The sequence below is a fragment of the Rattus norvegicus genome, chromosome 5 (assembly GCF_036323735.1).
Source record: "Rattus norvegicus strain BN/NHsdMcwi chromosome 5, GRCr8, whole genome shotgun sequence".
Classification (NCBI taxonomy): domain Eukaryota; kingdom Metazoa; phylum Chordata; class Mammalia; order Rodentia; family Muridae; genus Rattus; species Rattus norvegicus.
In genome coordinates this window covers 136758016-136770911 of record NC_086023.1, presented here as the reverse complement: position 1 = coordinate 136770911, position 12896 = coordinate 136758016, and the positions used below count along the sequence as shown (strand labels likewise).

The 12896-nt window shown below is 49.0% G+C and overlaps 1 protein-coding gene across 6 annotated transcripts in view; it reads left to right on the top strand.

The window, feature by feature from the left end:
- Nucleotides 1-12896, top strand: part of St3gal3 (ST3 beta-galactoside alpha-2,3-sialyltransferase 3) — a 202302-nt gene that overhangs the window by 187170 nt on the left and 2236 nt on the right. For all 6 annotated transcript variants that reach the window (XM_006238715.4, XM_063288350.1, XM_006238716.4 and 3 more), the window contains 2 exon segments: nt 7103-7249; nt 7446-7592. In XM_006238715.4, coding sequence (XP_006238777.1) covers nt 7103-7249; nt 7446-7592 — 294 coding nt within the window.

Sequence of the window (12896 nt, the reverse complement as noted above, 5' to 3'; positions counted from 1 at the left end):
GTACTCATCTGCAAGACCAGTTGCCTTCTGACACGTGAGATTGAGCTCAGTAAACATCATCTGCCCAGTGGGAGAATGCCCAGCCTCAGGGTCAAGAATAGCTTGCATCAAGGCAAGCCCCCCCAGCCTCACAAAGGGAACAGAAGGGTACTCTGGTCAGAAGGGTCCTTCTCTCTGCCCCTGGGATACTTAGTACAAATTCCAGGTCCTTAGTAGCCGCTCTGCAGGCTCTAGCCTCACTCACAAGCTGGCAGATGAGCAAGGTTTCTAGCACCGGCAAGCTGTGAGTTATTTAGTGAGTTAGAAACCATCCTATTGGGCTGGAGAAGTGGCTCAGTGGTTAAGAGCACTGACTGCTCTTCATGAGACCTGAGTTCAATTCCCAGCAACCACATGGTGGCTCACAACCATCTGTGATGAGATCTGATGCTCTCTTCTGGTGTGTCTGAAGACAACTACGGTGTACTCAAAATAAATATAATAAATAAAAATAAAAATAAATAAACCTTAAAAAAAAAAAGAAACCATCCCAATCAGTGGGGCAGTGGTGGCTTGCACCTTTAGTCTCAGGTAAATCTCTGAGTTCAAGGCCAGCCTTATTTACAGAGTGAGTTCCTTCCAGGACAGCCAGGGCTATATAGAGAAACCCTATCTCAAAAAACAACAAGCACCACAACAAAAATGGCCTTCAACTGGTATGACGTCAGAAAGGTTCTGCCCTTAGAGTGGGTAAAGAAGTGTATGTTCTCATCACACTTTGGACACATTCCAGTGAGATGGTGTGAAGAAAAACTTCGAAGACCAAGAGCAAAGTGCCCACCTCAGACCTTTTGCTCACCCTCTTGAGTCCATTGCCATGTCTTGGAGACCTCCATGTCTCCTACCCTAACAAGGCCACGCCTACTTCCATCCAGGAGGGTAGACTGTCACTCTTAACCCACCCTCCAACCCCTGGAAGGCTGTTTGCAGAGGCTTTGAGCAGTTTGGGTATACAGAGCAACAAGGCCTCCAGCAGGAGAAGGCCTTATCATTTGGGAAGGGCCTGGGCGAGAGGAATTCTTTGGCCAATGCTCCCTTCAGTATCATGATTGGTATTGGTCTTGGGTCCAGATTCTAAATTCCAATTCCCTCTGTGGCATTTTTACAAGGAAAGGTAAACGAATCTATTTAACAGCTTGATAGACCGACTTAGAACTTCTAATGCCTAGGATATGGGTTCCATTTTCTCATTTATTGTTGCGATGCTGGGGATCGAGCCCAGGGTCTTGATCATAGTAGACAAGTGCTTTACCGTGAGCTAGCCCCATCTGGCAAAGCAGGAAGTGTTCTTAACCACTGGCTGGCTCTCTAGTCTCTGGACCTGTTATTTTTAAGAACTACAATGGCAGAAGCTAACAGGAGCTGACTTTGAGCCAAACGTTTTATACGCATGGCTTCTGTCATAACAAGAAACCATTTAAGGCGGGAACTGGTATTCTTTTCCTGTAGTTGAAGATACTGAGCCTTAGAAAGGGAAGTGAACCGCCCCAGGGCATAGAGTGAGCAGCTGGGAGTCTGTCCCGGAAGGCAGTGGGAGCCACTGAGGATTTTAAACCTGGGGTAAAGACCAGACCTGTGCAGGGAAGCACAATGGACAACAAGATGTCAGCTGGGCTCAGTGGTTAAGAGCACCGACTGCTCTTCCAGAGGTCCTGAGTTCAAATCCCAGCAACCACATGGTGGCTCACAACCATCTGTAATGGGATCCGATGCCCTCTTCTGGTGTGTCTGAAGACAGCTACAGTGTAGTCATATACATAAATAAATAATTCTTTAAAAATAAAAAAAAAACAAACAAACAAGATGTCAGCTGATGCCAAGACCCCAAGAGAGAGGGGGAAATCTATCCTGAGGCAGTAGCTGTGGGCAGCATGAGGTGTGAACACAGCTCCTGTATCTGAGGCCGCAGAAAGTCAGGCTATCCTCAGACTCCTCCGGAGAAATTCTCCACAGGGACCAGGAAGTAATGACGGTAGCAGGACCCTGACGAGGAGGCACTTCCTTATTCTCTTCCCAGATCTTTTCCCACTTGCTTCTGGGTATTCTAAGGGCAGCGCAGGTTGCATCATTAGGAGCCTGGCAGCTCCACACACAGGAGCCAGCCCAGACTTGACTGGGGCAGGGACATTCCCGGAGGAGGGAGTGACAGGGAACACAGCCCACAGCTGTCCTCCAGAAGAGGTGCCGTGGCACTGGCTGGCCTCCGCACTGTGTTCTGTGGGTGGAAGATGTGGTATGTAAACAGCCTCTGTGCCAGCGCTGGCCTCAACGGTGCACCCAGCAGCGGGCGGGCCTCCAGCACCCAACTGCCCGCCTGCAGGAGTCAGCGGACAAAGTTGGCCCCACACTCCTGTGTCTGAACGAGTGCAGGTGTGGACCTGTGCAGGTGTGCTGGCCTTCCCGAGGTGGCTGACACCTCCAGCCACACCCTCTGTTTCAATCTCTTGGCTTCTGCAACCTTCGGTCATAATAGGAAAGATTTATTGAGTCCTCACTGTTGAGCAGGCACTGCCAAATGCTCTCAAGCACAGCCTCGCCTTAATCCCTTCAGCTTTCTGGGAAGTTGGTCTTGTCATCCCTGTTTTATGCAAGAGGAACCTGAGGCTTAAACAGATGACGTGATGCGCCCCAGGTCACAGAGATGTGGAATTGGGGTGTGAGCCTCAGTTTTCTACACTACAAAGCCTGTCCCATGTAGACTTGTGAGAAGAGGAGACATGGGGTCCTTGGCTTGCTTGATGGTAAGACACAGGCTGAGGTTCATTTGGTACCTGATGGCTTTGTTTTATTTCTTTATCTGTCTAGTTATTTATTTATGTTTATGGATATGGGTGCTTTGCCCGCGTGTACACGTGTATACTCCGTGTATACCTGGTGCCAGAAGAAGGCTTTGGATCTCTGAGACTGGAGTTAGAGACAGTTGTGAGCTGCCACATGAGCACTGGGAACCGACCCTGGGTCCTCTGGAAGAACAGCCAGTGTCCTTAGCCACTAGGCCATCTCTCCAGCCCTAATACCTGATATTTTTTACAGCCAGGGAAACAAAGGCTCACAGTGCACCTTGTTCTTACTATTCCTCATCTCCCCAAATTCCCAAGGAAGCTTTATATTAGGACAACAACCAGTGGGAAGGAACAGAAGAAACCGAAATATCGACTGTGCCTCCAATGGAAGGCTTAGGACCTAAGCTTGGGACTCTTCCCCAAGTGCCCAATGCTACCCTTAGCTATTTCTGCCTGCCCCAAGGCAGTGCAGACATCAGAGTTTATACACATTCAGGGCAGGGATAGAGTGTGCTCAACTGTCCACAGGACATAGGCCCTGCCCGCTGCTCACTGTGTGTAAGAGACCACTCATGTCATACTGGAAATGGGGCGCTCTGTGTCCTCAGTTCCTCATCAAGTTAGTCATCTCTCTTTCCAGGAGATTAAGGAGAGAAGCAAGGCTGTGGCCTGCCCTTCCCCTGTGCTATTTTCAGATTCTGAGAGGGATTTGCAATAAGCTCATTCTCCCTAGTTTCACTTTGTGGTTAGATCCTGAACCCTCAAAACCATGGGGAAGGCTAAGAATGATGGTTTCGATGACAGTGCCTTAGGTCACGGGCAGATTCCAGCTTCCCGAGTGGACTCCAGCTTAGATGTACCTCCCTGTGCCAGCTATCTATGTGCCCCAGCATGTTTGCTCTGTAGAACGGGTCATCATGGGCACCAAGTGACCCCTGACTTACCTCAAAGCTCTTGGAAGACAACAGGGAGATGTCTTTCCTCTGGGCTGCAGACTCCCTAAGCAGGAACACCATGCAATGGCCTGGCAGAAAGACACCCACCTGTCTTGGGACCAAAACACTAGGTTTTAATCTAGGCATAGCCTAGTAGGTTGTGTGACTTTGAACATGCTTCATTTGTGTCCATGAAGCAGATGAAAGAAGAGATAAGCGATGGAAGCTCATACCTCCCCTCCCCCTGCAGTGCCCCGCCCCCCGTCCCTGCAGTCCCCAGGGGTGGGCCGTTGGGGCCTGTTGTGCTCTGGAGAAAAGACAGGTCTGAGACAGGGTCACACATCTGCCACTCCTGAGCAGCCATCACAAGCGGGTCCATCCAGGAAGGGGCTTCTCCACATTATCTCATGGCTCATCCATGCTGGCCCTACCTTTCCCTCCCTCCACATACAGCCACAGACCTAGGGAGGGACGCAGAAGCTGCACAAACTGGCACCTACTTGAGTCATCTAATAGGCTGAGACCCAGAAGTTCTTGTCCTTTGATTTGACCCATAAAAGGGGGAAACAGCTGCCAGAGAAGAAATGGTTACCCTGGGTGGGTGACAAAGAGGAAATGGTTGGAGCAGAGACAGGGATGAGGAGGTTCTAACCAACTGGGTGCTGTTCTGCTCTTGAAGCCAATGGAGGAACTTTGGAAGAATGTTGTACCCCTAAAGTAACCACACCCTGCATAAGCTCGGCTGGGCCCTAGGCTACAGAAATTGATCAGAAAGGAGCCCAGCCTTGGCCCTCATGGTAAATATTCAGTGTCTCTGGTTTAACCATTAGGAATCTGTTCTTTACTCAGAGTTCCCAGGGAGCAGAGCTGAAGCTGAAGCCCAGAACCAAAGCCTTTAACTGTGTTTTGTCATCTCTGAGAGCCTAGGAGGCACTTCCTCCTCAGGGTACAGGAGATCAGGAAAGACCTGTGCAAGAGGCAGGTCTGGGGACACCTGGTGTGGGTACAGGGGAAGGGTATTGGAGACAAGCAGTAGCAGAAGCATGGAGGAGTTAGCTAGCAGTGGCTCAGAGGGCTTGGGGTATGAGCTGAGTGGCCACCAGAGGTGATACAAGCTGATTTGTATCTGCAAAGATCATTCTGGAAGAGTAGTGTGGCCTGGGAGGCAGAGACTGGCCTTCTAGGCACTCACTCTCATGGGTGTTAGATAAGCATCTGGAATTCAGCAATCATATTCATGTGTCATGTGTGCTCCATTCACTGTACAGGGCTCTGGACTGCTTAGCAGCATAGAGTGGACCAGTTGTTACGGTTGTCCTGATGGACAGTAATAAGACGAGAACTCGAGGTGGCAACAGTGGCTTTGTGGGAGAAGGTGCAAGAAGCAGATGGCCGGAACAGGATGGGTCAGGGATACAGGAGAACCTGAAGTGTACTCCCAGAATTCTGGCTTGGAAGATGGATGGAGAGTAGAGGGAGGAGGAAAAGAGGTGACAATGTAGATGTCAAATGATATCTATATGACAAAACTCTCAGAAAGCCAATTCTGATGTCTGGCTTTTCCTCTGTGGGGCTGTATACGATATTACTTAGCTGAACTGCTTTGGCAAACTCTTGGAGATTTCCCTGGCATTTCGAATTCCTGTGGACCACTGTAGTAAAGCCTAGGGGTGTGGGTAATTGGTCTTATGCTTGGCTACCCTGAGGATGACCCTAGGTTGCCGCTTAACCTCCTCTTAAACCTTTGCCCATTTCTGTGAGGTCTCATTGTATTTTGTCTGTCTGTTTTTTGTTTTTTCATGGTTTTTGGTTTTCTGTTTGTCTGTTGGAGCAGGGGTATTTTGAGACAGGGTCTTGCTACATCCAAAGTCAAAGCTATCCTTCTGCCTCAGACTCCTAGGTACCGGGATTACAAGAATATATCACCATGTCTGGCTATTTTTCATGGACTTTTAAAACATAAACCTCTTATTATCTGTGACAAACTTCTCTCCACATTTTTGTCTCTCTCTCGAATTGGCTTGTGTTACTTTTTAAAGATGTGCTTTAAACTCTATCTGTATGTGCGCAGTGTGTGTGTTCTGAGAATGCTTATAAAGTTGGGCTAGGCACGTGGCTCATTTGTAAGCATTTACTAAAATGTTTGAGGCTCTGGATTTGATCCCCAGTGCTGGAGAAAAAAAAAAAGAGAAGTTAAAAAGATCTTTTTAGGGCCAGTGAGGTAGATTAGCAGGTAAAAGTACTTGAAAATGGGGAGTCTCTCCTTTTTTAATGTGTATTTATTTATAGTGTGTGTGTGTGTGTCACACTTGTATACATGTGTGGATGCATATGGGGGGAGGCATCAAAGGACAACTTGGCTCTCTCCTCCTACCATGCAGGTTCTGAAGATCAAACCCAAGTTGTCGGGCTCGGGAGCAAGCACCTTTGCCCACAGAGCTTCTTTTCTTGTGCTCAGTGATTGTCCCCTCTTGGCATGTTTGGTTCCTTTCCACTCTAAGTTTAGTTGATTCTTTCATGGCTGCTTTTGAGGCCATGATAATGGCGCTGCTGCGGGGCTCACTGCTTCTTCCAGCACTGAAGGGCCCTGTTGGAGAGAGAGGGGCTCATGAAAGAGAAGCTGAAGTGACTGAGTTGTGCTCTTGACCAAGGAAAAGCTAGAGGTCAGAGGTCTTTGTGAGGTTGGGTAGGAGGAAGGGAGAGGCTAAGAGGCTGTGAGAGAGAACGAACTATTCTACACACAACAGGGCTGAAGGCCCAGCTCTGGCCAGGGCAGGACTGAGATCTGAGTGTTGTTCTGATGTTCTGTGATAGCTTATGCAATGTCTTTATTTTCCAGGTCCACTTTAGCACAGTTGACTGAGAGCCAGGAAAGACAGAAGGAGGCGGGCTCGCCAGGCTCAGCAGAGCAGATAGGAGAAAGAGGGCAGGCTTCTGGCGGGCCCTAGCCTCTGGTGGGGTGGGACAGCTGGGCCTGCAAGTCTTCCTTGTGGCCCAAGGACACCCCACACCGGCACTCAGGCCAGAGAAGCATCCAGTGTCCCACACTCTGCCTTAAAACGCACTTTGTGCCCTTTATCACAGACCTTGGGCCCACCACGTGTTCATTCTTCCCCAACACGTATATTTCCGTCACACATCCCATGACCCCTGACCTGACCTGCCCTGACCTGCAGAAGCCTCCCTGTGCTGGTTTCTATCCCGGACCTTGTGTTGCCCCTCCACACATATCCCTCTCCTCATTGCTCACATCTCTGCACCCAGCATGGCAGCGTGGGTCCTTTCCACTCCTCTGAGTACATCACCAAGTGCCCAGCTCATGTCTCCTTGTGCTGTCGTCTGCAGAGCGCATCCGATGGCTTCTGGAAGTCCGTGGCCACCCGAGTGCCCAAGGAGCCCCCTGAGATCCGCATCCTCAACCCGTACTTCATCCAGGAGGCTGCCTTCACGCTCATCGGACTGCCCTTCAACAATGGCCTCATGGGCAGAGGGGTGAGACTCCTGGGACGGGAGGAGGAGGACCAGGCAGAGGAGCCTTGGAAGGGAGGCAGGTAGCAATGATTGGGCAAGGGGCACCATGGGGAGGAAGGCCCATCTTGGAAAGGGGCGTGGTTAGCTCTGGAGGTCTCAGCCCCACCCTCCCCAAACCCCCGCCACAGAACTTCTCATGCTTCCTCTCTCCTTCCAGAACATCCCAACCCTTGGCAGTGTGGCAGTGACCATGGCACTGCATGGCTGTGATGAAGTGGCAGTCGCGGGCTTTGGCTATGACATGAACACACCCAACGCCCCCCTGCACTACTATGAAACTGTGCGCATGGCAGCCATCAAAGAGGTGAGGGCTGGGCAAGGGGGCAGTCTTTGGGTGGAGGGGCAGGGGGGAAGCATCTAGCACAAAGGATGAACTCTAACATCTGTATAAATGAATGCTAAGGGGAACCAGCAGCTGCTTTTGCTGCCCAGAGTTCCTAGAAGGACCACTGTGGTCTACCCAACATGCAGGCCTCTTGCCAGCCATCTACTTATCCTTTTCCCTAGCCTCCCCTGGGCCCAGAGGTCTCCCCACCCCACCCCTTCCTTTTTTGTTGTTGTTGTTGTTGTTGTTTGTTTGTTTGTTTTTGTTTTTTGGGCTTTTTTTTTTTTTTTTTTTTTTTGGCTTTATCCTTGAATGCTTCGTCCATGGGCCTCCTGCCCTGGCCCAGTACCTTACTGTAACTTCGGGCTACACACCTGTCAATTATAGTCTCTTGTCACCGGCTCAGATCTTCCTCTTCCACAGACCCCTGCCTTCCCCAGGAAGACTCCTCACCCCTTACACAGCCCACAAGTGAACAATGCCTTTGCTCCCAGGAAGACGCCCATACTCCTGCACTCTGTCCTACACCAAGCACAGAATTCACCTAGCCTGTTCCCAGGCAACCCATCTATATAGGAAGCTTCTAGCTCTCCAGGCCCCTCTGCCTCACGGCCAGGAAATGGCTAGGAGAAGGGTAGGGTGAACCCTTCTTGTGCCTCAGCATCTGCTGAGGCCTCTCACTGAGCCTGGAGGGTGGGTGTGGCTGCAGAAACTGCTCCTTTGTACTCTTCCCACCTTTAAACCCTTCCCTCCCTCGTCTGACTTTACTTCCGTCAGTTACGCGTGACCCGTCTCAGGAATGCTATCTAATGGACATGTGCCTGCCTTCGTTCTTTGTTCTATTATTGTTGTGGGCTGCACTGTACATGTGTGGAAATCAGAAAACTACTTTTCAGACTCCGTTTTCTCCTCCCATGGTGGGCTCTGTGGATCAAACTCGGGTCTCAGGCTTACACAGCAGGTGCTTTTATTCTCCATTATGCCTCCTCTTTCCTGACTGCTCAGAAACCTTTTGTGCTGACCACTTCTACCGCTTAGGTTCCTGCAATTTCTAATGTTTCTTTCTTCCCTCATCCTCCCCTCTCCTCCCCTCCCCTCCCCTCTCCTCTCCTCTCCTCTCCTCTCCTCTCCTCTCCTCTCCTCTCCTCTGCCCTCCACTCCCCTTCCCTCCCCTCCCCTCTCCTCCTGTCCCCTCTCCTCTCCTTTCCTCTTCTCATTCCTCAGCTTTGGTCTATCCCTTAATAATCAGCAATGGGCAGGGAATTGTAGCACATGCCTTTTAATCTCTGTGGGTCTCTGAGTTCAGAGCCAGCCAGAACTATGATGAGACCTTATCTCAGGAGGAGAGGAAAAGAAGCCACTGTGGGGCTGGATCCAGAGAGATGGCTCAGTAGTTAGGAGTACATACAACTTTATTCCCAGCACACATATAGCATGTAGATACATATAGACATGGTATATACACATGAATACATACACACACATTAAAAAAAATAAATCTCTCATTTTTTGAAACGGTTTTTCTGTGTAGCCCTGGCTGTCCTAGAACTTACTGTAGACCAGGCTGACCTTGAACTCACAGAGATCCACCTGCCTTTGCCTCTCAAGTGCTTATGTGCCACCATGCCCAGCTAAAAAATGCATATCTTAAAATAAAATAAGAACTATCAGAAGAGACCCCGCTGAAAACATGGGCTACAGTAGATGGACAGAAGTGTGTCACGTCCCGCCTCAGCACACACCAGTGGCTGGCTCCAGGAGGCCCCCAACTTCCTGTGGGGAAGGAGGGAGTAGGAAAGAGCCCCAGAATGGGGTACTCCCTGGTCTAAGAGCCACATCCAGGACAAACTTTTGTGCCCTCTCTTTCCTTTTTTTTTTTTTCTTCAAGATTTAGTTTTAAGTGTACGTGTGTGTGTGTGTGTGTGTGTGTGTGTGTGTGTGTGTGTGTGTGTGTATGTGTATGTGTGTGTGTGTGTGTGTGTACACCATGTCTATATGCGTTGATATACTGTATGTGCTCTGGGAATAAAGCTGTATGCACACACATGAGTACAGGTTTCCACTGAGGCCAGAAGAGGGTGTCAGATCTCCTGGAGCTGAGGTTTTAGCTGGGAGCTGCTGACAGCGTTGCTGGGAACTGAACACACATCCCCTGCAAGAGCAGTCGGTGCTCTTAACCCCCGAGCCATCTCGAATCCCATGCCTACGTTTTCATTAGGAGGGCAAACTGTCCAGCGTGTTCATAGGCATAGGCTGACGGAGAGCACAGAGCTCCCATGACAACATGGCTAAGTCTTCCCTCGGTGCTTCCTCTCACATTCCTCAGTGGCCACAGGGAAAACAGCTTTTAGATACAACATCATGGCCAGAAATTCTGTAACTCTAAAAGGTAAGAATTACTTTGCTATCACATGTTAAAAAGTTAATAATGTCTTAATGTAGTGGGATAACCAGTACTCTATTGACCTGTTAGTCCTCAGTGACTCCTAGTGGGTGCTCTTGAAATTGACTCATCCCTTGGTTACTTCTGCTGGAAGGAAGAGAAGACACAGAATAAACAGTTTTATGAGTGACCATGTTTACGTGAATCCCTGCCCTGCCATTCTTCTGGCCTGGTGGGGTGGGGGGCGGTGTTTGTTGTTGTTGCTGCTGCTGCTCTGCTCTGCTCTGCTTTTGCCTATAAAATCTAATTTCTGTCTGGGGAGATGGCTCAGAGGATAAGAGTCCCTGCTGCATAAGCCTGAGGACCTGAGTTCAAATCCCAAGAAGTCAGAATGTCAGAGGTCAGCCGTGGACCTTCGTGCGACTCCTGCGGATAACACTCAGGTTGTCAGGCATGAGCCGCAAGTGCCTTCACCTGCTGGGCCACCTCACCAGCCCCACTCAACCCCTTCAGGTCTCCAGAAGCCGTATTCCTCCAGTAGACTCTGAAGTCTGCAAGTGTAACTGTATTCCCATATGGGGGAGAGATTCCCAGAGCCCACCCTGCCTCCCTCTCATCCGGAATCATCCGAGGACAGGGCTGTCTTCATAGCTGACTTGCTTTCAGGTTTCTGGAGTTCTCCCTAGTGGCCACTCCTCAACGTGTCTGGAGCCTGATGCACTATCCCACAATTTTTCTGGGGTAGAAGTTTAAAGAGCTCTGGGCTCCCTCTTCTGTGCTGCTTGATTCTTTCCCGAGGTAAAGGAACCGTGTAAATTTTTTTTTTTGAACCGTGTAAATTTTAACCAACCGTGAAGGGGGAAAATGTTCAACTTTCTTTTCAGTATTTTTTTGATAATTTATTTATTTTCATGTGCATTGGTGTTTTGCCTGTATGTCTGTCCATGTGAGGCTGTCAGATCTACTAGATCCGGAGTTACTGGCAGTTGTGGGTGCTGAGAATTGAACCCAGATCCTCTGGAAGAACAGCCAGTACTTTTTTTTTTCTTTTTTCTTTTTCCGAGGCTGGGGATTGAACCCAGGACCTTGCGCTTCCTAGGCAAGCGCTCTACCACTGAGCCAAATCCCCAACCCCCAGCCAGTGCTTTTAACCACTGAGCCATCTCTCCAGCCCCACATAGTTCAACTTCCACCAGTTTCCTGTTGCTCCCCTACCAAGGACGCCCTGCCCCATCTCCTCGGTCTTCACGTTACTGTTTAGAAGCTGCAAAAGACATATGCCCCAAGAATTCTGTCTTCTTCTTTACTTGAGGCAAAAAGGGAGGATCATCCCCTTCTGTTTTGCCATAAATGAGGGAGTAATGAAAGTCGGAGTGCAAGTTTTTTCCCCATCACTTGTAAACAAATTCTTTTTATTCTCTAGAAATTTTCCTATCCTGGGTCTAACATGGTCTCCTTAGTGAAGAAGGAAAGCCTTTCTGATAGAGTTTGACTTCCTTCTAAGAGACAAACCCTTGTATTTGATGTTCCCCTTCAATTCGTAGCACAGATAACTAACTGTCCACTTGTTCAAAGCTTCAACCATAAAATCCCATTAAATATGGAGGGCAGTAAAATTAGGAAGAGCAGCCAAGGAGAAATCTCTCTTCAGTATTCTTCAATGTCTAAGTCAAGGAATTCATAAGAGAATTTAAAGTAAATTTGTTTGGAATTTCTGTTTTGCACTATTAAATATTGATAAAAAATAAAATCTCTAATTCCGGGGGCTAAACAGACGGCTCCTCCAGAGGTCCCAGGTTCAATTCCCAACAACCACATAGTGGCTCAGAACTCTCCGTAACTCCAGTTCCAGTGGATCTGTTATCCTCATACAGACATACATGCAGGCAAAACACCAGTGCATATAGAATAAGAATAAATAAGTCATTTAAAATAAAATCTTTAATAATAAAAAAAAAAAGAAGTCAGGCATGTCCACACAAATACCAGACAGAAGGGTCACTGGGATTTGCTGAATACCAGCCTAGCTCCAAGATCAATGAAAGATCCCAACTTCAGAGAATGATAGAGTGATAGAGCAGGACAACATACTCCACCTCCCCTCTACAAGCAAATGTGTGTGCACGTGTATGTGCACACACACACACACACCACACACACCACACATACACACACACCACACACACCACATACACCATACCCCCCCACACACACACCAGAGAGAGAGAGAGAGAGAGAGAGAGAGAGAGAGAGAATTCAATCTAATCTTATTGAACAAATCTCATGGAGTGCCTACTATGTGTGTTTAACCGTCCCTGTCCTTAGCCTTAGAAACTTCTGGAAAGCTGATTTGAACTTTCAAAGAATGGGTGTGACACCCAGAGGTCTGAGATGAGGGCAACTCCAGAGGAAGCAGTAAGGCAGAATGACAAAAGCCTGATCTAGGTTTTCCTGGGCTTGAGGGGACAGATGGTGAGAACGGGAGGGATGCTGAGGGAGACTGGACCTCCTCAGGCACTGCACTGTGGATTGTGAAGACGGAAACCATTACCACTTGGGGATATGGAGGCTTCAGGACAGCCAAGTCTGTGGCTTCACTCAAGAGGCCTCAAGGACGTTCAGAGCAGAGGACTATGAGGACTCTGGTTGGTGACTGCCTAAGTTTTAGATTACAGAGATTCAGAAGGTTGGAGAGTGTTAAGGGAATCAAAATAAGGGCCAGACAGCCCCTAGTTCTTAGTACCAGTAAATAGTGGCTGTGAGTACAGGCACGAAGTGGCCTGTTGCTGACACACACAGAGGCCAGCTGGGTCCAAGCCATGAGCTAATGACACTCATCCCTTCATTCCTTCAGTCAAGCCCCTCCTTCTGTGAGAGACTTAGTCATCGGAGCTTTCTGG